Source organism: Diceros bicornis, chromosome 28, assembly GCF_020826845.1.
Source record: "Diceros bicornis minor isolate mBicDic1 chromosome 28, mDicBic1.mat.cur, whole genome shotgun sequence".
Classification (NCBI taxonomy): Eukaryota; Metazoa; Chordata; class Mammalia; order Perissodactyla; family Rhinocerotidae; genus Diceros; species Diceros bicornis.
This window is the reverse complement of record NC_080767.1, coordinates 20769519-20794846: the sequence shown is the minus strand read 5'-3', so window position 1 is coordinate 20794846 and position 25328 is coordinate 20769519. Positions and strand designations below refer to the sequence as shown.

General features: G+C 39.6%; 2 protein-coding genes across 3 annotated transcripts in view; both read right to left on the bottom strand.

Annotated features, from left to right (window-relative positions):
* KIAA1958 (KIAA1958 ortholog) overlaps nt 1–25328 on the bottom strand; it is a 309540-nt gene that overhangs the window by 150588 nt on the left and 133624 nt on the right. Inside the window, exon 1 of one of the 2 annotated variants that reach the window (XM_058523780.1) lies at nt 260–323. The exons of the other annotated variant lie outside the window; for it this stretch is intronic. The gene's annotated coding sequence lies outside the window, so the exon portion shown is untranslated. Of the gene's footprint in view, nt 1–259; nt 324–25328 lie in introns of those variants that run through there. 2 annotated transcript variants of the gene reach the window in all.
* HSDL2 (hydroxysteroid dehydrogenase like 2) overlaps nt 12971–25328 on the bottom strand; it is a 64249-nt gene continuing 51891 nt past the window's right edge. Inside the window, exons 10-11 of the mRNA XM_058523796.1 lie at nt 23641–23769; nt 12971–13976 (exon numbers count right to left, since the gene is read on the bottom strand). Of these exons, the coding sequence (XP_058379779.1) occupies nt 13864–13976; nt 23641–23769 (242 nt within the window). The 3' untranslated portion in view covers nt 12971–13863. The remainder of the gene's footprint in view (nt 13977–23640; nt 23770–25328) is intronic.

Here is a 25328-nt window from a genome sequence, read left to right as displayed (position 1 = left end):
GGGGGTCTCCGCCCCCCACGCCCCCAAGCCTGTCGCCAGTGAGGTCCGGCCGGCTGGCTCTGCCCTGACTCTCGGCCTTCCCACCGCCGCCCCCCCCCCCCCCGAGGAGACAAAAGGAGGGTTCAGCCGGGTCACTGCTTGGCCGCCGAGGGGGAGGCAGCGCGGAGCCCAGCGCGGCCGCCCCCCACACAAAGGGGCTCCCGGCCCGGGTCGCGGCGTCGGCGCGCTCGTCCCCGCCCGCGCGCGGGCTCTCACCCACCTGCAGGTGTCTGTGCGTCTGTCCATAGGAACGCGGGCGGCGGGGGGGCCTGCGGGAGCCGGGCGGACCGGGCTAGACGGGGCGGGACGGAGGGGAGGGAGGAGGGAGGACGACCGGAGGGCTGAGGAGGGAAGGCAAGTGGCGCGGGGAAGGCGCCGGGCGGGCGGCGGACAGGGGCGCGGGGCGGGGGGCGGGGGCGCCAGCCTGGCTCGGCCGACCGGCGCGCTCCGCTCCGTGCGCCCCGGGCTCCGCGCGCCGGGCTCCCAGCGCGGCGGGCGGGCAGGGGGCGGGGCGCGGGCGGGGCGGGGCCGGCGAGCGGGGCGGGGGCTCGGACCCCGGGCTCCAGCCGGCACCGGAAACGCGCCGCGGTCCGCGAGACCCACAGGAAGTGTGTAACGACACCTCCTACGACGCGCACCGAGATCGCGGTCGTCGCTGCCCGGAGGAGGTGTGGACCGACCCTCCAGCTAACCACACGCGCGCACGAGCTCGGTCCTCCGCACCCCAACAGGTGTGGACCCCCGATTCCCGCTGCATTCCGAGGTAGGCAGCGCCACTTCCTGCCACACGCCCCGGGTCACTGTCCCCGCTTGCCGCTCGGAGCTCCATACAGCTCCACTAAGTGCAAGGAACAGACCTTGCAAGAACCTAGTCCGTTCGTCAGGTGTGGGACACTTGTTTTAACGCACTGAGTAGAGTCACGCCTACACCCAGGCTTGTGCAAGAACACCTCTGACCGACAGACGTACAACCCCCAGTCACCGCTGCCCGGTGGAAGCTCCTGATCCAACTACAACAACACGCACCCATCCCAGGGAGGGAGCGCGGCTGCTTAGCAACGCCTAAACCACACTAAGACCGGGGAAGCATTCAGTAACACCATCTACAGGGCTCAGCACAACAGCGGTAAGGCTGGACAAGCTGCGTCCTACGAGATGCCCTCCACGTTTATTTCACCTAGCCAACACCCATAGCGCTTACTATGTGCGGGGGGTTTAAACTGAGTGCTTTGCGAATATTAGTTTATTTAATCCTAAAAACTCCAAGAAGTGGGTGTGGTTAGCATTACCATTTTATGGATGAGGAAACTGAGGCACAGAGAAATGAAGAAGTCTGCCCAAGATCACATAGTAGCTGGAGGAGCCAAGAGTCATCCCAGGCAGTCTGGCTCCAGATTCCATGCTCTTAACTCCCTTTCTACTTAATGCACTAAGCATCTCCAAAATAATAATAATGGTAATAACATTTACAGTGTACCTTTTTTTTTCTTTTGGTGAAGAAGATTGGCCCTGAACTAACATCTGTGCTAATCTTCTATTTTGTAGGTGAGAGCCAGCACAGCATGGCTTGAAGAGCAGTGTGTAGGTCCGAGCCTGGGATCCAAACCCTTGAACGCTGGGCTGCTGAAGAAGCTGGCAAACTTAAAGGGGCCGGCCCCTAGAGCATATCTGATTAGCCATATGTGGTGCTCACTTCTTGGCCTCACTCCAGCTGTGACAGGGAAACCTCAGACACTCCTACCCTTGAGGTAGATGAGGGGAGACAAGCATATGACTGAGGCAGAGAAAGAGATTAACTTCTGAACAGAGGAGAAAGGATTCTTAACACCTTGCTCTATCAACACTCCTCCTGGTCTAGGCTGAATTTAAAAATCTGTGCAAACAGTTTGACAAAATAATGCCTGTACAAAAAAAAGAGTTAATCACTACATATTTCACATATGTAATCCTGTGGATAAATTGGAACCCTGTGCACTGCTGGTAGGAATGTAAAATGGTGCAGCTGCTATGGAAAATAGTATGGAGGTTCCTCAAAAAACTAAAAATAGAATTACCATGTGATCCAGAAATCCCACCTCTGGGTATATATCCAAAAGAGTTTAAAGCAGGAACTTGAAGAGACATTTGCACATCATGTTCACTGCAGCATTATTCACAATAGCCAAGAGGTGGAAGCAGCCCAAATGTCCATGGACAGATGCATAGATAAACAAAATGTGGCGTATACATACAATAGAATATTATTCAACCTTAAAAAAGAAGCCCTGTCACACATGGATGAACAACATCCTGCTACAACATGGATGAACCTTGAGGACATTATGCTCAGTGAAATAAACCAGTCACAAAAGGAAAATACTGTATGATTCTATTTATATGAAGTACCTAGAGTTGTCAAAATCGTGGAACCAGAAAGTATTATGGTGGTTGCCAGGGACTGGGGGAGGGAACTATGGGGAGTTGTTCCATGAGTATAGAGTTTCAGTTTTGCAAGATGAAAAAGTTCTAGGGATCTGTTACACAACACTGTGAATATGATTAACACTACTGAACTATATACTTAAAAATAGTTGAGTATGATAAATTTTATGTTTTTTACCACAATTAAAAAAATTTTTTTAAATACAATTCCATTTATTTAAAGGATATTTCCCTCACGATGAATTTTTTTAATGATGTAGGCTTCTAGCTATGACGGGATACCTTGTTAAACAAACTAACTCTTCCATTAAGAACTATAAAAGCTAGATTTTATTTATTTTTAATAATTTTATTTATTTTTTTCCCCCAAAGCCCCAGTAGATAGTTGTATGTCATAGCTGCACATCCTTCTAGTTGCTGCACGTGGGACGCAGCCTCAGCATGGCCGGAGAAGTGGTGCATCAGTGCGCACCCGGGATCCGAACCCGGGCCGCCAGCAGCAGAGCACGAGCACTTAACTGCTAAGCCACGGGCTGGCCCAATATTTTTTTTTTTTTTAAGTTGGGGAGGGGCTATTTAAAGCTATTGTAGAGCAACCTAGGCAGCCAAAGCTTGAGAATCCAAGAGCTCAGGAAGAAGGGAAACACATTGAAGTGAATCCTACATTCTCAGCCACTTTTCCTTCTCAGGGCATTATTGTCTTGTGCCTAAGAGTATAGAAACCAAACAGAAAGGCATCCTAGAGCTTGTGACAGTAATTGGGCTGGAGGTACAAAATTTGGAGGTTAAGTCTATCAAGGCAGCGAGGATTCAGGAGGCCAAGATCCCAGAGAAAAGGCAATCACTCTACAAGCCCTTTCCCTGCAAAGCATTTGCTGATTCCTAACCTGTACGTGCAAGGGGCAAGAAGCCAGGAAAACAAGCAGAAATCAGTTGCTAAGAGGAAAAAGAAAATCTAAGCAGAAATCTTTGGCTGTTTCATGATGCTGGAAAGAAAGAAATAGGAAGGAGAGGTCCTGGTAAACACCTCAGACTTTCAGTTGAGATCCTTGAAGAATTATACCCTGAAAGTAATGCAAATCAGAAATAGCACTAATAATACCTAAAATAGCCTTGAACTATCTCAATCCCTGGTTGAATCAAAGTGATCTTCCCATGTTCTATCTGCCTGCAAGAAAAAAATAAATCTTTGGTTGATGAGCCTTTATAATTTTTCGTACACAATGTCTGATATTCCATCAATAGTTACTAAATATGCCAAGAAAAAAAACTAACTGAACAAAAGCCAAGAGGAAAAAAAGACAATAGAAACAGATGCACACATGATCCAGATACTGTAGTTATTAGATACAATCTTTAGAATAGCTATGATTAATATGTTCAAGAATATAAATAACAGAATGAAGAATTTCACTAGAGAGCTAGAATCTTTGAAAAAGAATCAGAGCCATCAGGGAGATGCAAATCAGAACCACAATGAGATACCACTATGTACCCACTAAGATGGTTATAATAAAAAAGCCAGATAATAACAAGTATTGGTAAGGACGTGGAGAATTGGAACCCTCATACACTGCTAGTCAGGTTGTAAAATGGTGCAGGCGCTTTGAAAAACAGACTGGCATTTCTTCAAAAGGTTAAACATAAAGTCACCATATGACCCAGCAATTCTTCTCCTAGGTATATACCCAACAGAAATAAAAATGTTTGTCCACACAAAAACTTGTACATGAATGTTCATAGCAACATTATTCATAATAGCCAAAAAGTGGAGACAACCCACATGTCCATCAACTGATAAATGGATAAACAAAATGTGGTGTATCCATACAATGGAATATTATTCAACTACAAAAAGGAATAAAGTACTGATACATGCTACTGAAAACATCATGCTATGTGAAGGAAGCTGGTCACAAAATACCATCTATTGTATGGTTCTATTTATACAAAATGTCCATAATAGACAAATCTAGGGACAGAAAGTAGATTAGTGGTTGCCTAGGGCTGAGAGGCTTCAGGGGAAATGTGGGGTGACTGCTAAAAGGTAAAGGGTTTCTTTTGGGGATGATGAAAATGTTCTAAAATTGATAGAGATGATGGTTTGTTTCACAGCTCTGTAAATATACTAAAAACCACTGAATTGTACACTTTAAATGGGTAAATTGTATAGTATGTGAATTATACCTCAATAAAGCTGTCACAGAAAGTATCAAAGAGAAATCACAGAACCAAAAACTGCAATAACTAAAGAATCCAATAGATAGGTTTAACAGCAGATTGGACACAGGGCCTGTGAGAATTAGTAAGCTGCTATAAAACACCCTATCAAAATTCTAATTCAGATAAATGCCACTTGATATTGGCTCCTATCCTCTGCTCAGCTACTGTTCTCAAACTGAGGAGAATTAAAGTTCTTATCTTCTAGAAGAGTAGGGAGTGGCTAGGAAGTTACTGCCTTGTAATCATTTGGTACTTTCTCCGATAAATATAAGTTTTAAGTTTCACTAACATTACTTTTTTGCTTTTTGTAACTGAACAATGTTTTTCATTAACCTTATAATAATGGGACCCTCAACCTATCATATTATGACAAACTTTTAATGTATTATATTTTTCATTTCTAAAGTTCTATGGGGTTCTTTTTAAAATCTGCTATGTTTTTCAAAAAATGATGCTGGAACAATTGGATATCGCTAGTCATCAATATTAAATTTAATCCGTACCTTGCACCATGTACAAAAATTAACTTGAAATGGATAATAGGACTAAATGCAAAACTTAAAACTGCACAAGTTCCAGAAGTTTTTAGGCAAAGATTTCTTAATTATGACACCAAAAACATGATCCATAAAAGAAAAACATTTGATTAATTGAACTTCATCAAAATTAAAATTTTTTGCTTTTCTTAAATCACTGGTAAGAGAATGGAAAGACAAGCCATTGATAGGGAGATAATATTTGCAAATATCTGAAAATGACTTGTATCTTGAATATATAAAGAGCTCCAAAAATTCAATAATAAGAAAACAATGGAATGAAATGTAGGTAAAAGATTTGAGCAGGCACTTGACCAAGAAGATATACACATGTCAAATAAGCACATGAAAAGATGTTCAATACCATTGGATATGAAAATTAAAATACAATGAGATACCACTACACATTTATTAGAATGGCTATAATTTAAAAGACTGAACATACTAAGTATTGATGACAATGTGGAGTAATGAAATCCTATACTTTGCTAGTGGAATGTAAAATGGTACGACCACTTTGGTTTTTGTTTTTGTATTTTTTTGTGAGGAAGATCAGCCCTGAGCTAACATGCATGCTAATCCTCCTCTTTTTGCTGAGGAAGACCGGCTCTGAGCTAACATCCATTGCCAATCCTCCTCCTTTTTTGTTTCCCCCCAAAGTCCCAGTAGATAGTTGTATGTCATAGTTGCACATCCTTATAGTTGCTGTATGTGGGACACGGCCTCAGCATGGCCAGAGAAGCGGTGTGTCGGTGCGCACCCGGGATCCGAACCCGGGCCGCCAGTAGCGGAGCGTGCGCACTTAACCACTAAGCCACGGGGCCGGCCCAGTACAACCACTTTGGAAAAAAGTTTGGCAATTTCTTAAAATATACATCCACCATATGATCCAGCCATTCCATACCCAAGCGAATACAAGGACTTAGACATGAATGTTCACAGCAGCTTTATTTGTAATAGCGAAAAGCTGGAACCAACACAAATGTCTATCAACAGGTAAACAGATAAAGAAATTGTGGTATATCCATATGATGGAAAACTACCCAGTAATAATAAAAAGGAAAGAACTATTGATATATGTAACAACATGACTAAATCTCAAAATTATGCAGATTGAAACAAGCAAAACAATAAGGAGTATATACTGTATGATTCTGTTTATATAAATTCCAGGAAAATGCAAACTAATCTCTAGTGATAGAAAGCAGATCATTAGTTGCTGGAAATGGGGTGGAGGATGGGCATAAATGACTACAAAGGGGCAGGAGGAAATTTTGGGATATTTTCATATATTTGGATAGTTAATGATGGATATGTTCACAGTGCAAATAGTAAATATATGGGTAAATTTAAAAGACTTTTTTCTCATTTTTTAATCTTTAAAAAGATAATTCACTGTTTAACAAAAATATTAAACAATATATTGTAGAGTTTATAACATATTTGGAAACACAATGTATGACAAAAATAGTACAAAGCATGAGAAAAGGAAATGGAAATATTTTGTGAGATTTCCACATTACACGGAAAGCAGAATGAAATTGAAGAAGGCTGGAAAAGAGGAACAAAAAGATACTCAGAACAGATGGGGAAAAAAACAGATGGTAATTAATAACCTTCCAAAACAGAAAGCACCAGATCAAGATGGGTTCACTGGTGAATTCTAACAAACATGTAAGGAAGAAATTATACCAATTCTCTACAGTCCCTTTCAGAAGATAGAAACAGAAAAAAATATTCCTAACTTATTCTATGAAGCCAGCATTACCCTAATACGAAAATCAGATAAAGAAATTACAAGAAAACTACAAACCAATATCTCTCATGAACATAGAAAAATACTTAAAAAAATATTAGCAAATTGAATCCAACAATGTGTTAAAAGAATTATATACCACAACTTTCTTAGCCTATTTGGGCTCCTATAACAAAATACCAGAGACTGGTCAGCTTATAAACAACAGAAATTTATTTCGCACAGTTCTGGGGGCTGGGAAGTCCAGGACCAAGGCACAGGCAGATTTGGTGTCTGGTAAGGCCCTGATTTCTGGTTCATAGATGGCACCTTCTTGCTATGTCCTCACATGGTGGAAAGGACCAACTGACTCTCTGGGGTCACTTTTATAAGGGCACTAATTCCAATCATGATGGTTCCATTCTCATGACCTAATCTCCTCCTAAAGGCTCCACCTCCTAATACCATCATCTTGAAGGTTAGGATCTCAACATATGAAATTTGGGAGGACATGAACATTCAGACCATAAAAACAACCAAGTGGGATTTATCACTGGTGTGCAAGGCTGGCTCAATCTTCGAAAAATCAATTAACGTAATCTACCACATCAACAGACTAAAGAAGAAAGGTCACATGATCATATCAATAGATGCAGAAAAGGCATTTGACAAAATCCAACACCCCCTCATGATAAAATCTCTCAGGAAACGAGGAATAGAGGGAGAACTTCCTAAACTTCACAAAGAATATCTATAAAAAAACCTACAGCCAACATCACACTTAATGGCGAGAAACTGGAAGCTTTCCCACTAAGATCATAAACAAGGCAAGGATGTCCCCTCTCACTACTGCTTTTCCATATCACACTGGAAGTCCTAGCTAATGCAATAACACAAGAAAAGGAAATAAAAGTTATGCAGACTGGGAAGGAAGAAATAAAACTGTCTGAGTTTTCAGATGACATAATTGTCTATGTAGAAAATCTAAAAGAATTGAGAAAAAAAAACCCAAAAAACCTGGAACAAATAAATGATTATAACAAGTTGATAGGATACAAGATTAATACACAAAAGTAAATTGCTTTCCTATATACCAGCAATGAACAAGTGAAATTTCAAATTGAAAACACATTACCACCTATATTAGAACGCAAAAATATGAAGTACTTAGGTACAAATCTAACATAGTATCTACAAGAGCTATATGAGGAAACCTACAAAACTCTGATGAAAGATATTAAAGAACCACTTAATAAATGAAGAGATATTTCATGTTCATGGATAGAAAGACTCCATATTGTCAAAACCTCAGTTTGTCCCAAACTGATCTATAGATTCAATGCAATGCCAATCAAAATCCCAGCAGGTTATTTTGTGGGTATCAACAAAATGATTCTAAAGTTTATACGGAAAGGCAAAAGACCCAGAATAGCCAACTCAATATTGAAGGAGAACAAAGCTGGAGGACTAACACTACCTGACTTCAAGACTTACTATAAAGCTACAGTAACCAAGTAGTGTGGCACTGGTGAAAGAATGAACAAATAGATCAATGGAACAGAATAGAGAGTCCAGAAATAGACCCACGTAAATATAGTCAACTGATCTTTTTGTGTGTGTGTGTGTGTGTGAGGAAGATCAGCCCTGAGCTAACATCCATGTCAATCCTCCTCTTTTTTTTTTGCTGAGGAAGACCGGCTCTGAGCTAACATCCATGTCAATCCTCCTCCTTTTTTTTTTTTTCCCCACATCCCCAGTAGATAGTTGTATGTCATAGCTGCACATCCTTCCAGTTGCTGCATGTGGCATGCCGCCTCAGCATGGCCCGACAAGCGGCGCGTCAGTGTGCGCCCGGGATCCAAACCTGGGCCGCCAGCAGCGGAGTGCGCGCACTCAACTGCCAAGCCACGGGGCCAGCCCGTCAACTGATCTTTGACAAGGAGGAAAGATAAGTCATTTCAACAAATGGTGCTGGAACAACTGGATATCCACATGAAAAAAATGAATCTAAACAAAGACTTTACACCTTTCACAAAAATTAACTCAAAATGGATCACAGTTCTAAATGTAACGCAAAACTATAAAACTCCAGGCCAGCCCCGGTGGCCTAGTGGTTAAGTTTGGCATGCTCCACTTTGGTGACCCAGGTTTGGTTCCTGGGCATGGACCTATACCACTTGTCTATCAGCGGCCATTCTGTGATGGTGGCTCACATAGAAAATAGAGAAAGATTGACAACAGATGTTAGCTCAGGGCGAATCTTCCTCAGCAAAAAGAGGAAGAAAGGGGCCTGCCCGGTGGCGCAAATGGTTAAGTGTGTACGCTCTGCTGCGGCAGCCCGGGGTTTCCTGGTTCGGATCCTGGGTGCGCACTGACACACTGCTTGGCAAGCCATGCTGTGGCAGCGTCCCATATAAAGTGGAGGAAGATGGGCACGGATGTTAGCCCAGGGCCAGTCTTCCTCAGCAAAAAAAGAGGAGGATTGGCAGATGTTAGCACAGGGCTGATCTCCTCCCAAAAAAAAAAAAAAAAGAGGAAGAATGGCAACACATGTTAGCTCAGGGTGAATCTTCCTCAGCAAAAAAAATATATATATATAAAACTCTCAGAAAATAACATAGGAGAAAACCTAGATGACCTTGGGTATGGCAATGACTTTTTAGATACAACACCAAAGGCATGATCTATGAAGAAATGATTGATAAGCTGAGCTTTATTAAAATGAAAAACTTCTGCTCTGTGAAAGACAATGTCAAGAGAAGGAGAAAACAAGTCACAGACGGGAAGAAAATATTTGCAAGACATCTGATAAAGGACTGTGACCCAAAATGTACAAAGAACTTTTTTGTGTGTGTGTGAGGAAGATTAGCCCTGAGCTAACATCCATGCCCATCTTCCTCTACTCTATATGGGACGCCGCCACAGCATTGCTCAACAAGTGGTGCCTCGGTGCACACCTGGGATCCGAACTTACAAACCCTGGGCCGCCGAGGCGGAGCGCGTGCACTTAACTGCTGCACCACCGGGCTGGCCCCTGTGCACCTGTTAGAATGGCCAAAATCCACAACACTGACAATACCAAATGCTGGTGCGGATGTAGAGCAACAGGAACACTCATTCATTGCTGACGGGAATGCAAAATGGTACAGCCACTTTGGAAGAGAGTTTGGTGGTTTTTTGTTTTTTGTTTTTAATGTTCTGTTTATTGCAGTAACATTGGTTTATAACATTGTATAAATTTCGGGTGTATGGTGGTTTCTTACAAAACTAAACTTACTCTCAGGAAACAATCCATATATTTTCCTTTGAACAATTTGCCACCCTTAGAAATTGAAAGTCCTTTTCTTTTGTCTTGTTACTACTCTAAAAATGTATTGTTCTTTTGTTCAGATGTTACATAAGCTCAAGTTCTAACCACCCTTTGAGTTAACTCATGTCTGAATGCTCCCATGTACATGTGCAATGCACACGTTAATAAACTTCTCTTTGTTTTTCTCTTGTTAATCTATCTTTGTTATTCTAATTTACAGGGCCCCAGCTGAGAACTTTTGGTAGAAAAAGACGACTTTTTTCTTCTACTTAAGAGGATTATTTAAGAAGCACTATAAGAGGATTTGTTTAAATATCAGATTACTAGCAACAAACCATCTTAAAAATACTATCTAAATAATTTCACTCAATCACTAAAAAGTCCAGTGGCGTGATTTCCCTCCACACCATTCTGTTTCAGAAACAGGGCTCAATTGGCTATTGGACAACACACAAAATGGCCATTCAGAACTTTTGGGAGGATCTACAGCTTCAGTGCAGTTAATGGGCAAGATCCAGGAAAAGGAAACAAGTGAATTCATTAAGGCAGCTGAGGGATGTGGCAAGAGAGGAGGTTTCAGGAATGTAGGAATGGTCCCCTTTATTTCTGACAGAATAATACAGACTGCTCAGTACTTGGTGATAATGAGCACAGAGGGGCTGCAGATGACCTCATCCAATTCCCTCAATTACTGATGTGAAAACCAGGGCCCTGTGGAAAGAGTTTCTTCCAGTATCCTAAAGCCTTTCAGTTAGCAAGTTCATGTTTAGTGACCAGCACCCAGAATTCCTGCCTCACAATATTTTTCTGTGTGTGTGAGGAAGATCAGCCCTGAGCTAACATCCATGCCAATCCTCCTCTTTTTGCTGAAGAAGTCCAGCCCAGAGCTAACATCTATTGCCAATCCTCCTCCTCTTTTTCCCTTTTTCTCCCCAAAGCCCCAGTAGATAGTTGTGTGTCATAGTTGCACATCCTTCTAGTTGCTGTATGTGGGACGCGGCCTCAGCATGGCCGGACAAGCGGTGCATCGGTGCGTGCCCGGGATCCCAACCCGGACCACCAGTATCAGAGCGAGTGCACCCAACCACTAAGCCACGGAGCCGGCCCCTGCCTCACAATATTTTCTACTTTTTATTTTCCCAAAGCTTTCAGATTATTTGGAGAATGCCAAGAAAACGGAGAAGTCTTTAGAAAACTTTAGTAGAAGAGGAGCCTGCTGGCAACATCTGACCAGGATCTCCCAGCTAGAAATGACTGGGAGATGCCAAAGGAGTTGTAAGGCTACCACCCCAAAGTCAATCTATTTGGGCTTCCTGGAGAGGGAGGTGAGGTCTTCAAGTTCTATTCAAGGCAAATGTACTGGAAGGTTTTTGTTGGATAGGGCTTGTGAATTTTGGCCTTGGGCTAGTTTCCCATCTCTGATCCTGTTTCCTCATTTGTAAAATATACATTAAATACCCCTAACATTATGATTCCACGCAATGTCAGAATCAGCTAAGTTGCTTAATAGCACAATAATATTAGAGAGTTCCGGAAGATAAGAAATAAAAGAATTACACCAAGCAAGGATTTTTAACTGATTAAAATTAAAAGTAACGGCTTTTTTCTTTTTGAATTCTAGCTTTTAAAAAAAAGAAAAACAAACCATTGTATTAGTTTGCTGGGGCTGCCATAACAAAATCCCACAGACTGGGTGGCTAAACCAACAGAAATTTCTTATAATTCTGGAGACTAGAAGTCTAAGATCAAGGTATCAGTAGATTTGGTTTCTTCTGAGGCCTTTCCCCTTGACTTGCTCATAACTACCTTCTCACAGTGTCATCACGTAGTCTTTCTTCTGTGTGCGTTCCTAGTCTCTCTTTTGTGTCCAAAGTTCCTCTTCTTATATGGACACCAGCCACAGTGGATTAGGGCCCACCCTAAAAGCCTCATTTTAACTTAATCATCCCTTTAAAGGATTTATCTCCAAATACAGTCACATTCTGAGATATCGGAGGTTAGGACTTCAAGATATGAATTCAGGTGGCAATCAATTAAGCTCGTAACAACCATCTATTCTAATGTTCTCATTTCAAAACACTGTGACCCAGTGCATACTTCTGAGGAGAAATTATTTTGTTACCGCACAAAATTGGGTTCTCTGCCCAATGCACATAAACAAGCCAATTAATTATGGCATCAGCCTTTGGGGGAGAAATCAGCTTTTATTCTGTGAGATTGACCTGCAGGGAGACAGGGGGCATGTGCCATCAGATCTATCTCTCCAATTCAAGATTTGGGGCAAAATTTAAGAGGTCAGGGAGAACAAGCTGGCATGCAGAAACGCTGGTGGGACAGGTTTTGATTGGTGGGCTTCAAATATTTATAGTAAGGTTTTAAACATTTATGACAGGGTTCTAAACATTTATGATGAGGTTCTAAACATTTATGATGGGGTTCTAAACATTCTTGATGAAGTGGGCAAGGAATTTTAACACCAGATCTTCCTCACTGAGGGACCCCTTGCTTCTGATAAGAGTCTGACTTTCAAGTTCCAGTCATGTCCCCGTCCTTGGATTCCGTGGGAAGGAGGATCTTTGGTTCTGAGGTTGTTTCAGGTCACGATTTCTTCTTTTGCACATGCCCTGGCTAGTAACTTTGCAGATTTTCTGAAAGGCAATTCTTAGTCACTCTGTTGATAAGAGATGGGGTCAATTGAACGGGTCCTGGAGGGCCCCTGGTTATAATTTTATTTTAGGACGTTTTAACATACTTTAAAATAGGATACATACTGCAATTAGTTGAATTACATTAATATTTTCCTATAGATAACTTGCACCTGGAAAGATAGTTAACAAAATGAAAAACTCTTTTTGTTTCATTAGTCTTTATAAATAGTATTTATTAAGTAGTTTATTATGTGATTCCTGTGAAAATGCATTGTAGAAGATCTTCTTTAAAATAAGTATATAAAAATTTAAAATATCATTAAGATTTTCATTAGTATACAATCCAAAACTAAAACTTTTAAAACCAACTAGCCTCATTTTACATGGAAAGAAGCCTTTCCTTCTTCTTCTTCTTCTTTTTTTTTGTTTTTTGCTGAGGAATATTAGCCCTGAGCTAACATCTATGCCAGTCTTCCTCTATTTTTTATGTGGGTTGCCACCACAGCATGGCTAACGAGTGGTGTAGGTCTGTGCCCGGGATCTGAACCTGTGAACCTGGGCCGCCTAAGCAGAGCACGCCAAACCCAACCACTAGGCCATGGGGCCAGCCCCAAGAAGCTTTGAAAAGAGCTAAGTTTACTGCTTGACTCTGATCGATTGCTCAAAATACTTGTCCTAGAAGAAGATGGTGAATGATTTATAGGGCTGAGAGGGCAAAACTTACAAAATACTAAAAACAGAATGTCTTAGAATTCCACTTAATGAACCTTATAACTAGCTGTTTTAATTAGAATTTCAAGTCTTATAGATACATAAATTCTATTTTTTCCGGAACAAACATGCATATCCTTATAATACAATAGGGAAGAAAACAAACATTAGATTTTAACTGTTGAGCCCTTTTACTTTTTTTGAGCTTAGAGGTCGACATATTTTTTTTTCTCTTTTCCTTCACAGCTTGGCATTCATCTGATTCATTAGCTTCTCCAATTTGATTGCAAGGGCCATGTTTCCTTTAATCTTCAATTTTCCTGACATGAATGCCATTGTTGGTTTTAGTTTCCCTAAATTGAGAAAACGAGAGGGAAAAGCATCCATTAGTGCCCTTAGGGATATACCGCTTCAAGAACATCCATTATAAAAAGAATCTCCTTGAGTTCCAAAACCTGTGAAGCACAGAAATTTATATGACAGCATTTTTTTATCAGTATCTTGGGAATCTCAATTCCTAGACTTAGATGTTAACAATATTTTATAACATGAGAGAGAATGTAAAAACAACAATCAGCAAAATATTATAGCAAAAAGCTGAAGATGCAACATTTATATACTAGTTACAGTACACTGAAGGATACATGACCCTCAAATCAATTGTGGTAAACAAACTATCTATTTTAGTTAATTTTCCAACCTATTATAGTTCATTAAACTTTTAACATTTCAAGTTCAGACTCAAAAAATCAAATGGCGTAAATGCATATCATATTCTTAAGAAATGATCCTTAAAAGTATAGTGTATGGACACAAAAGTATGTGTTACCACTATTTTAACCACAGAAATGCCAGGATATAAAATGTGAGCATTAAAACAGAATTGTAGCTAATAATGACATATAATAAATAGAGGCTCCAAGGGAGGAAACTTTTTATTTGCTACTCTCATTCCAATGCTAGTACAGGGTCTGGCAGACAGTGGAATTAATGAGGAAACAGGCTCAGAGTGGATTTTGACTTTCCCAAGGTCACACAGCTTGTATATGACAGTGCTACAATTCAAAGCCAGATGTGTTTGATTCTCATTTATAGTTTTCTGAGCTATATTATGCCAATTTATATATAAGTCTTATCTCCAGAAGGCACTATATGTGTCTGGTGCATTAGTAAACCTTCACCTGGCTCTCTGTAGGAAAAAAATGTGTGAGTTAATGTATATATATTGAGATACTAAACACCTTTAAATTCTATATGGGAGTTGTAGCAAAGCATTATAGACTGGTTACGGATAGAAAGGATCAAGTCCAATTCTTTTATTTTAATGAATAAACTGAGCTGTGCACTATTCCAAGGAAAAGTGATGTTAAAATACCTAAATTTACAAATAATAGATTAAGTGATAATTTTGACTTACATGGAAGATCTTTATTCTTTAGAGGAACAGAACAGCCCCTCCAAAAACTTAGAAACTGATATTTGGGTGCCCTTCAGCCAAAAAACTGGCTCCCTGCTCTGTCACTCTACAGTGAAACCCACTAGTCCACAAGCCCCATTCATGCATACACAGCTTCCAATCAGCTTTATAAGAGCCTTGCCTCTAAAGATATATCAAACGGAGACAACAAACACAAAACACAAAAACAGATAAAGGCAATTTGGAAGAAACAGAGAATGCAGGCACAGAAGAAAACAGAAACAAAGTAAATGAAGAACAAATAAAAAATTCCATAATTCATGTCCTCATTGATAAGAGAAGCTCTAACAATAAGGTATCAAGAACAGGATGCTGGGCCACTATGGAAAACAGTATGGAAATTTCTCAAAAAATTAAAAATAGAAATACCATACGATCCAGCTATCCCACTACTGGGTATTTATCCAAAAAACTTGAAATCAACAATTCAGAGAGACTTATGCACCCCTATGTTCATTGCAGCATTATTCACTATAGCCAAGATGTGGAAGCAATCCAAGTGCCCATCAACTGATGAATGGATAAAGAAGATGAGGTATATATATACCATGGAATGTGACTCAGCCATAAAAAAAGACAAAATCGTCCCATTTACAACAACATGGATGGACCTTGGGGTATTATGTTAAGCAAAATAAGCCAGACAGAGAAAGACAAACACTGCATGCTTTCACTCACATGTGGAAGATAAACAAACGCATGGAGAAAGAGAACAGATTAGTGGTTACCAGAAGAGAAGGGGATGGGAGAGTGGGCGAAAGGGGTAAAAGGGCACATATATATGGTGATGCATAAAAGTTAGGTTATCGGTGGTGAGCATGATGCAGTCTATACAGAATACTGATAAATAATAATGTACACGTGAAATTTCACAATGTTATAAACCACTATGACCTCAATAAAATAATTAAATAATAATAATAATAAAGTAATTACTACTACTACTAATTAAAAAAAGATCAGGATGCTGGAGGAAAAAGCAGGAAGAGGATAAGCCCAGGAAAGAGGAGGGGGATGAACAGGGGTGGGGAAGGAAAGGACTGAGAGGAAGGCGGAAAAGCAGTAGAAGGAATGGAATAGGGTAGAGTGAGAAGGAAGAAGGCAAAGTAAGAGAAGAAGAAAGAAACAAAGAGAAAACAAGAGTGAGCTCTTGGAAATTAACAATTTGATAGATAATATTAAAATATAAAATACAATAGAAAGGAGACACTTGCAGATCTGGTCATAGCAGTCTTGTCTATTGCAACAGTCTCCCTCCCACTGTTGCAAAAGCCTCTTTCCAGCCACACCTCCCCCCTGCCCACACACAGAATAATCTTTTTAAATAAAGTCTCTCCTTACTATAAAAAAAGAAAAGTAATAGAAAGGAAAGAATAAGAAGGTCAATCAATCTCCTAAAAAGTAAGATGATTAGGGGCTGGCTCTGTGGCGTAGTGGTTAAGTGCGTGTACTCTGCTGCTGGCAGCCCCGGTTTGGATCCTGGGCGCGCACCGACACACCGCCTTGTCAGGCCATGCTGTGGCAGCGTCCCATGTAACGTGGAGGAAGATGGGCACGGATGTTAGCCCAGGACCAGTCTTCCTCAGCAAAAAGAGGAGGATTGGCATGGATGTTAGCTCAGGGCTGATATTCCTCACACACACATTAAATAAATTAAAAAAAAAAAAAAAGTAAGATGATTAAATCAGAGATCTAATGTTTTCTCCAGAAAGTGAGAACTGAGAGAGCTATCAAAGAAATAATGTAAGATATATTCCCAAGGGGTTCATCAAGTATCTAGGAAAATGAAAGAAAAAAAGACCACAGCACCTTGTCTCATTGTGAAATTTCAGAACACTACAGAGAAAGAGATCATTTTGATTCCAAAGCTTTCAGAAAGGGGAGGGGTGGATACAAAAGATTAAGAATAAGAATAGTATCAAATTCTCAATGGTAATCTTAGAAGATGGAGCAATGCCTTCAAAATTCTGAGAGAAAATGAATTTCAACCCAGAAATCTCTACCCAGCCAAATAATCAGAAGTTTTAGAATAGAATAGAAGTAGTTTTAGATACTCACAAAAGTTACCTCTTATGTATCCTTTCTCATGATGCTACTAGAGAACACGTGCCACCAAAATGAGGATGTAAACCAAGAAAGAAGACATGGGCTAAAGGAAATAGGAGATTCAATGCAGGAAAGAGTTAAAGAAATTTCTAGGATCACAGCTGTGAAGCAGGCTTAATGAGCTACCTGTTTAGATTGTAACAAGAAGACAAAGGGCTCCAGGAAAAACAGAAGACTGACAGGTAATCTGACACATTTGGCCCAGTATAGAATTGTATCAAGAGGCTGTGAGAAAAGTACAGAAAGAATTTGTTTAGTTTCTTTATACCTATTCTAATGGGGGAGAAAACAGGGCAATTATTCAGGTCCAGGAAAAATAAAGGTTCTCTCTGAGAGGAAACATACTAATAGTATACTATTTGACTCAGCAGCGAACTACACCAGAATCATAATTATTTAAACATAGAGTATTAATTTAAGCAAAAATGGTGAAATAACTATATTGGGAGGATGGGAAAGGTGCTATAAGAGAACTTATATCTCACCTATCAGTCTTTAGATTAGTGAATCTAAAGAAAATAAGTATAAATATAACATTGAGAAATGTGATAACAATGAAAAATGTGGAGTTAAATATTGAAAGAAATACCAAAAAGACTTGAAGGAGATTACCTCTGGGGGAGCAGGAGGGGGTAAGGCCAAAGAACACGTAGGTGAAAGTCACATGCCAAAAATTAACCATTTTAAAATGAACAATTCAGTAGCATTTAAGTACGGTCGCGATGTTGCGTAACCACCACCTCCCTCACCTCAAAAGGAAACTCTGTATCCATTATGCATTAGCAGTTCCCCCTCCCTCTAGGCCCTAGAAACCACCAATCAGCTTTCTGTCTCTATGGATTCACCTATTCTATTTTTTCCTATAAACAGATTCATACAATATGTGATCTTTTGTGTCTGGCTTCTTTAACTTAGCATGTTTTTAAGGTTCATCTATGTTGTACTATGAATTAGTACTTCATTTCTTTTTATAACTGAATAATATTTCATTATATATATATAGACACACACCATAATTTGTTTATCCATTCATCTGTTGATGGACATCTGGGTTGTTTCCACTTTTTGGCTATTGTAAATAGTGCTGCCATGAACATGCACATACATGTATTTGTTTGAGTATCTGTTTTCAATTCTTTTGAGTATTTGTCTAAGAGTGTAAATGCTGGGTCATACGGTAATTCTATGTTTAACTTTACCCATATATTCATGGGTTTAACTAAATCCAGACATCTGTGGTCAACTGATCTTAAACAAGGTTGCCAAGACCATTCAATGGGGAAAGAATAGTCTATTCAACAAATGATGCTAGGACAACTGGATATCCACATGCAAACAAATGAAGGTGCACCCTTACCTCACACTATATACAACTATTAACTCAAAATGGGTTGGAGGCCTAAATGTAAGAGCTTAAACTAAAAACTCTTAGAAGAAAACACAAGAGTAAATCTTCAAAACTTGGGTTTGGCAAAGGATTCTTAGATATGACACCAAAAGCACAAGCAACAAAAGAAAAAACAGATAAATTGGACTTCATCAAAATTAAAAATTTTTGTGTTTCAAAATATATCATCATGAAAAGACAACCCACAAAAAATGGGAGAACATAATTTCAAACAATATACTTGATAAGGGATATCTTCTTTATATCTAGAATATATCAAGAATTCCTAAAACTCAATTTAAAAAAAGACAAACAACCCAATTAAAATGGGCAAAGGACTTGAATAGACATTTCTTCAAGGAAGATACACATACGACCAATAAGCACATGAAAAAATGCTCAACACCATTAGTTATTAGGGGAATGCATATCAAAACCACAATAAGATATCACTTCACACCCACTACGATTGCCATAAAAAAAAAAGTGTTGGTGAGGGCAAGGATACAGAGAAATAGAAACCCTCATATATTGCTAGTAGGAATGTAAATGGTGCAGCTGCTGTGGAAAACAGTTTGGCAGCTCTTTAAAGAGTTAAACATAGATTACCATATGACCTAGCCATACAAGAGAAATGAAAACATATATCTACATTAGAAACTTAGACACGAATGTTTAGAGCAGCATTATTCATAACAGCCAAACAGTGGAAACAACCCAAATGTCTGTCAACAGGTAAACAAACTAATTATGGTATATCCATATGATGGAATATTATTCAGTCATAAAAAGAAACGAAGTATTGATCCATGCTACAAATTGGATGAACCTTGAAAACATGCTAAAGAATGTGAAAAGAATCACACACAAAAGGTCAGATATTGTATGATTCCATTTATATGAACTATCCAGAAAAGGCAAATCTATATATAGAGAGAGAAAGCATATTATCGGTTGCCAGGGGATGGGGGAGGCTGGAATGCAGAGTGTTATTTAAATGATGTGAGGCATTCTTTTGGGGTGATGAAAAAGTTTTGAAACTAAAGCGAAGTGATAGTGCATAGCCTTGTGAATGCACTAAATTAAATGCCACTGAATTGCATACTTTAAAATGGTTGGGCCGGCCCAGTGGCTTAGCGGTTAAGTGCGTGCACTCCGATGCTGGCGGCCCGGGTTCGGATCCCGGGTGTGCGCCGACGCACCGCTTCTCCAGCCATGCTGAGGCCGCGTCCCACATACAGCAACTAGAAGGATGTGCAGCTATGACATACAACTATCTACTGGGGCTTTGGGGGGAAAATAAATAAATAAATAAATAAAATCTTTAAAATGGTTAATTGTATGTTATGTGCATTTCATCTCCACTTTTTAAAAAAAGAGAATGAAGTACTGACAGCATGTACTGATACATGCTACATCAAGAATGAAACTTGAGGGCCGGCCCCGTGGCTTGGTGGTTAAGTGCACGCGCTCCGATGCTGTCGGCCAGGGTTCGGATCCCGGGTGTGCACCGACGCGCCGCTTCTCCGGCCATGCTGAGGCCGCGTCCCACATACAGCAACTAGAAGGATGTGCAACTATGACGTACAACTATCTACTGGGGCTTTGGGGGAAAAATAAATAAATAAAAATTATAAAAAAAATAAGGAGAGGTTGGTCAAAAGATACAAACTTTCAGTTATAAGATGAATCAGTTCTGAGGACCTAATGTACAGCATGGTAAATATAGTTAATAATACTATACTGTATATTTGAAATTTGCTGAGAGTAGATCTTAAGTGTTCTCACCACACACACACAAAAGGTAACTATATGAGGTGATGGATGTGTTAATTAGCTTGATTGTAGTGATTTCACAATGTATACATCTATCAATCATCACGTTGTTTACCTTAAATATATACAGTTTTTATTTGTCAACTGTACCTCAATAAAGCTATAAAAAAAAAGACACTAATAAATGTTGGTGAGGATTTGGAGAAACTGGGAACCTTCACACATTGCTGATGAGAATATAAAATTGGTGCAGCCACTTCAGCAAACAGTTGGGTAGTTTCTTAAAAAGTTATATATCAACTTACCAAATGACCCAGCAATTCCCTCTTAGGAATCTACCCGAGAGAAATGAAAATATACATCCACATAATATATGTATGAGAATATTCTCAGCAGCATTATTCATAATAGGCAAAAACTTGAAACAATCCAAATGTCCACCAGCAGGTGAGTGGATAAATATGTGGTATATCCATAACAATGGAATACTATTCAGCAATAAAAAGGAACAGAATTACTGATACATGCTACAACATGGATGGATGCATCTCAAAAGCCTTATGCTAAGTGAAAGAAGCCAGATACAAAAGACTATATACCGTTTGATTTCATTTATATGAAATGTCCAGAAACCATAAATCTATAGAAATAGAAAGTAAATTAGTGTTGGGCTGGCTGGGGAGTAAGAATGGGGACCCACTGCAAAGAAACATAAGAGAATTTTTTAGGGTGATGCAAATGTTCTCAAACTGGATTGTAAGTGATGGTTGTACAACTATAAATTTACTAAAAATCATGTACACTTATAATGGGTGGATTTTATGGTATGTAAATTATACCTCAATAATACTGTTTTAAAAAATAACTTTTTAAAAACAGCTAGTAAGCACAATATCCTATATTATAATCCCTCCTCCCAATATATTAATCAGGTAATCTTGTACAATTTACTTTCCTTCTACCATCATGCTTTACCATACAGTGGCCTCTGCTGGCGGAAAGGAGAGATTTTTAATTAGTTGATCACTAGTTGCTTTAAGTTTTTGTATTTGTAACGTATCCATTACATAAATTAGGTCATAGAAATGCCTATGGTTTCTTAAAAGAGAATGCTTAGGATATAAGGTCTAAATTGTGCTCACTCAAAGGAAGGCAGATGGGATAAAGAATAATGAAAGGACATAAGAAGCAGAAGCAAACTCACTTGCTCCCAATCTAAACTGTTGCTATAATATGAACCTCATAAGAATACTTTCAAAAGAAATTACTCATTTAGCAGACTGACCTTCTCTAGTCAATCCAGGAGCACATTCACAGATTTAAACTGACAGCCCATTATTGCAGGTTTATGCTACATAAATAAAATGTAAATTAAAGAAGTCACCTGATTCTTTCACCTTTGGAGGGCAGAATAGCATAATGATTAAAAGAGCATGGGGGCCAGCCTGGTGGCGCAAGCGGTTAAGTGCGCGTGCTCCGCTGCAGCGGCCCGGGGTTCGCCGGTTCTGATCCCCAGCGCGCACTGACGCACTGTCAGGCCATGCTGTGGCAGCGTCCCATATAAAGTGGAGGAAGATGGGCACGGATGTTAGCCCAGGGCCAGTCTCCCTCAGCAAAAAGAGGACGATTGGCAGATGTTAGCTCAGGGCCGATCTTCCTCACAAAAAAAAAAAAAAGAGCATGAGCTTGGGAGTTAGTTTAGATTCAAATCCCAAACTCACTATGTGACCTTGGGTTTATTTCATCAACGCCTCAGTCTCCATTTTTATAAAATGGAGAAAATATTTTATCTCAAAGCATTGTTGGGAGTATTGCTTAACTCATTCTAATCATACAATACATATTAGCTATAATTATTGTAATTTCAATCTAGCAATTGACAATACATTTTTATTGTAAATGATCTTTAAGTTCAAAATATTACATATTTATAAGATTCAAACTTACCAAACAGTAGTAATGCTATAATCCCGTTTTTATAAGTACACGCGTATATTTACATATATTCATAGAAATATATATATATGACTCTGAACCAAAATCAACTGATGGCCATCTCTCAGTAGTGCAATAAAGAATAATTTTATTTTTTATTCAGTGTATTTTCTAATTTTTGTACCATGAATAGTTAGCATGACTATTAAAAAAAGGAAAAGTTGGGCCGGCCCTGTGGCTTAGCAGTTAAGTGTGCGCGCTCTGCTACTGGCGGCCCCGGTTCGGATCCCGGGTGCGCACCGACGCACTCCAGCCATGCTGAGACCATGTCCCACATACAGCAACTAGAAGGATGTGCAGCTATGACCTACAACTATCTACTGGGGCTTTGGGGGAAAAATAAATAAACAAATGAAAAAAAAATTTTAAAAAAAGGAAAAGTTGAAGAGACTTTGATCATTAGTAACATCATACATAGATTGGCTCAGATAGTATATAGGCCATTAACATCCTGGATTAGTATTGGAAAGCAAGACCTACAGGGCACAGAACACACTGTGACCTTCAATTTATGAAGATTAAAACAGAACAAAGAATGAATAACATTGATAACTCATTAAATGAAAGAATCTTTAGAATGTTATAATGCTTTAGTTTAAAGTGCTGCTTCTAATAAATATATGTGTTAATTAACTTACCATTTGCAGTAGTGTTTTAAGAATAGAAAATTTAAAAATTACCCTTAAAATTTTTCTGGCATAGTTAGAGGTACATGGGCAGAATAGAAAATTATGCAAAACGTTCTCTTGGTTAGAGATTCCACAGAAAACAAGGTCACTGGGCCATGGGAGATCTATTTCCTATTACAGTAGTGGCAAAACTGAAGCATGACCTTATTCTCAATTAATGACCTGTGGCTGAGTTCAGCACCTCCAGTGACCCAAGTGTTATTGGAAATGATATCTTAGTCCAACTAGTAGAAACGAAGCCCACCTAGGAGTCCCCCTGAATTATCTCTCTGTTCCCAAAATGATCTTATTAGTTTCTCAGTCATGCAAAAAGGAAATTCTGAAATCTACTCCTCATTTGTTGGTTGAAGTAGAAGGGGCAGTAGAGGTAATAATAAGAATCGCCTCCCCAAGACTCTGCGCTCTTCAATATCAGCAGAGCGTGTGCACTTAACCGCTATGCCACAGGCCGGCCCTGCTCTTCATATCAATAGCGCTAAGATTCTACTGCTACAAACACTTTGGAGTCTTGATTATTTGGAAAGGAATAAATGTTAGAACTAAATTTTCCTTAAACAATCAGTAAATTAATAAAATTGAAAACTCACCTGAAAACATTTTTACAAAATCATCAGTAGACATACTCATCACCACGTCTGCCTGATCAGAGGGCTCTCCATATCCAACATTCCCACCCTTGCTTTTAAGATCAAGAAACCACGTCCCACCATCTTCACCTACACAAAAAATAAGACATAGAAATAAATGCCAAAGAAGCCTTGTTCTTAAACTTAATAACTGCTGTAATTAGAATAATCTTAGAATCCTCAGGCCTATATCAAATTCAGCACTTACAGACGGTCCCCAACTTACGATGGTTCAGCTTACGATTTTTCAACTTTACTATGGAAAAAGTGATACGCATTCAATAGAAACTGTACTTTGAATTTTGATCCTTTTTGGGGCTAACGATATACGGTACAATACTCTCCCGTGATGCTGGGCAGCGGCAGTGAGCCGCAGCTCCCAGTCAGCCACGTGATCATGAAGGTAAACAATCGATACACTTACAACCATTCTGTACCCATACAACCATTCTGTTTTTCACTTTCAGTACAGTAGTCAATAAATTACATGAGCTATTCAACACTTCATTATAAAATAGGCTTTGTGTTAGATGATTCTGCCCAACTCTAGGCTAACATATGTGTTCTGAACATGTTTAAGGTAGGCTAGGCTAAGCTATGATGTTTGGTTCAGGTTAAGTGTATTAAATGCATTTTCAACTTATGTTATTTTCAACTTATAATGAGTTACCAGGACGTAACCTCATCATAAGTCAAGGAAGATGTGTATTATGTACCAGGCACTAAGCTAGGCTCTGAAGACTCTGCAACAACATGGTTCTTACAAAAGAGGAAGTGGAAGGTAATGTGGAGTCAGGCAAGCCCAGCTGAAGCTGAAATTTAAAAGTTAAGTAAGAGGGCCAGCCCTGTGGCTTAGCAGTTAAGCACGTGCACTCCGCTGCTGGCGGCCCTGGTTCGGATCCTGGGCGTGCACCAACGCACCGCTTCTCTGGCCATGCTGAAGCCGCGTCCCACACACAGCAACTAGAAGGATGTGCAGCTATGACATACAACTATCTACTGGGGCGTTGGGGGAAAAAATAAATAAATAAAATTATTAAAAAAAAAGTTAAGTAAGAATTAGCTAGATGAGAAACTAAAAAGAGTACAGTAGGACTGGAAGGTAGAAAGAGAGTGGATAGCGGCATCAGATGAGCTCGTGAAGCAGTCCAGATGCAGAGCATAGAGAGCCACGTAAAGGATTCACTGACTTCATCCTAAGGAATGTGCTGTGAAGGAGAATGACATAAGGTTTGTATTTTAAATAGATCACCCCAACAGCAGTGTAGAGAATATACTGGAGAGGGATAAAAAAGATGCAGAAGACTAGTTACGATGGTGTTGGGGTAGTTCAAGAGCTTGAGGGTGTGTGCCTGGATCAGGATTGTAGCAGTGAGAATGGAGAAAAGTACGCATATTTGAGAGAGAATTTCAAAGCAGAACCACAAAATGAGATAACCGATTGAATATGATGAGGAAAAGGTAGAGAAGGTGCATAAGCAAGATTTGCTAGTTTCTGGCTTGGGAAACTGGGTAAATACCGGTGTGTTTTTTACTGAGAGAGGACTACTAAAGATTTAATAGGTAGTGTCAAAGGCAGGTATTGGGAACAGTGAGTTGTTTGGGACATTTTCAGATTGAGGCATCTTTGCGACAGCCAAGAGAAAATG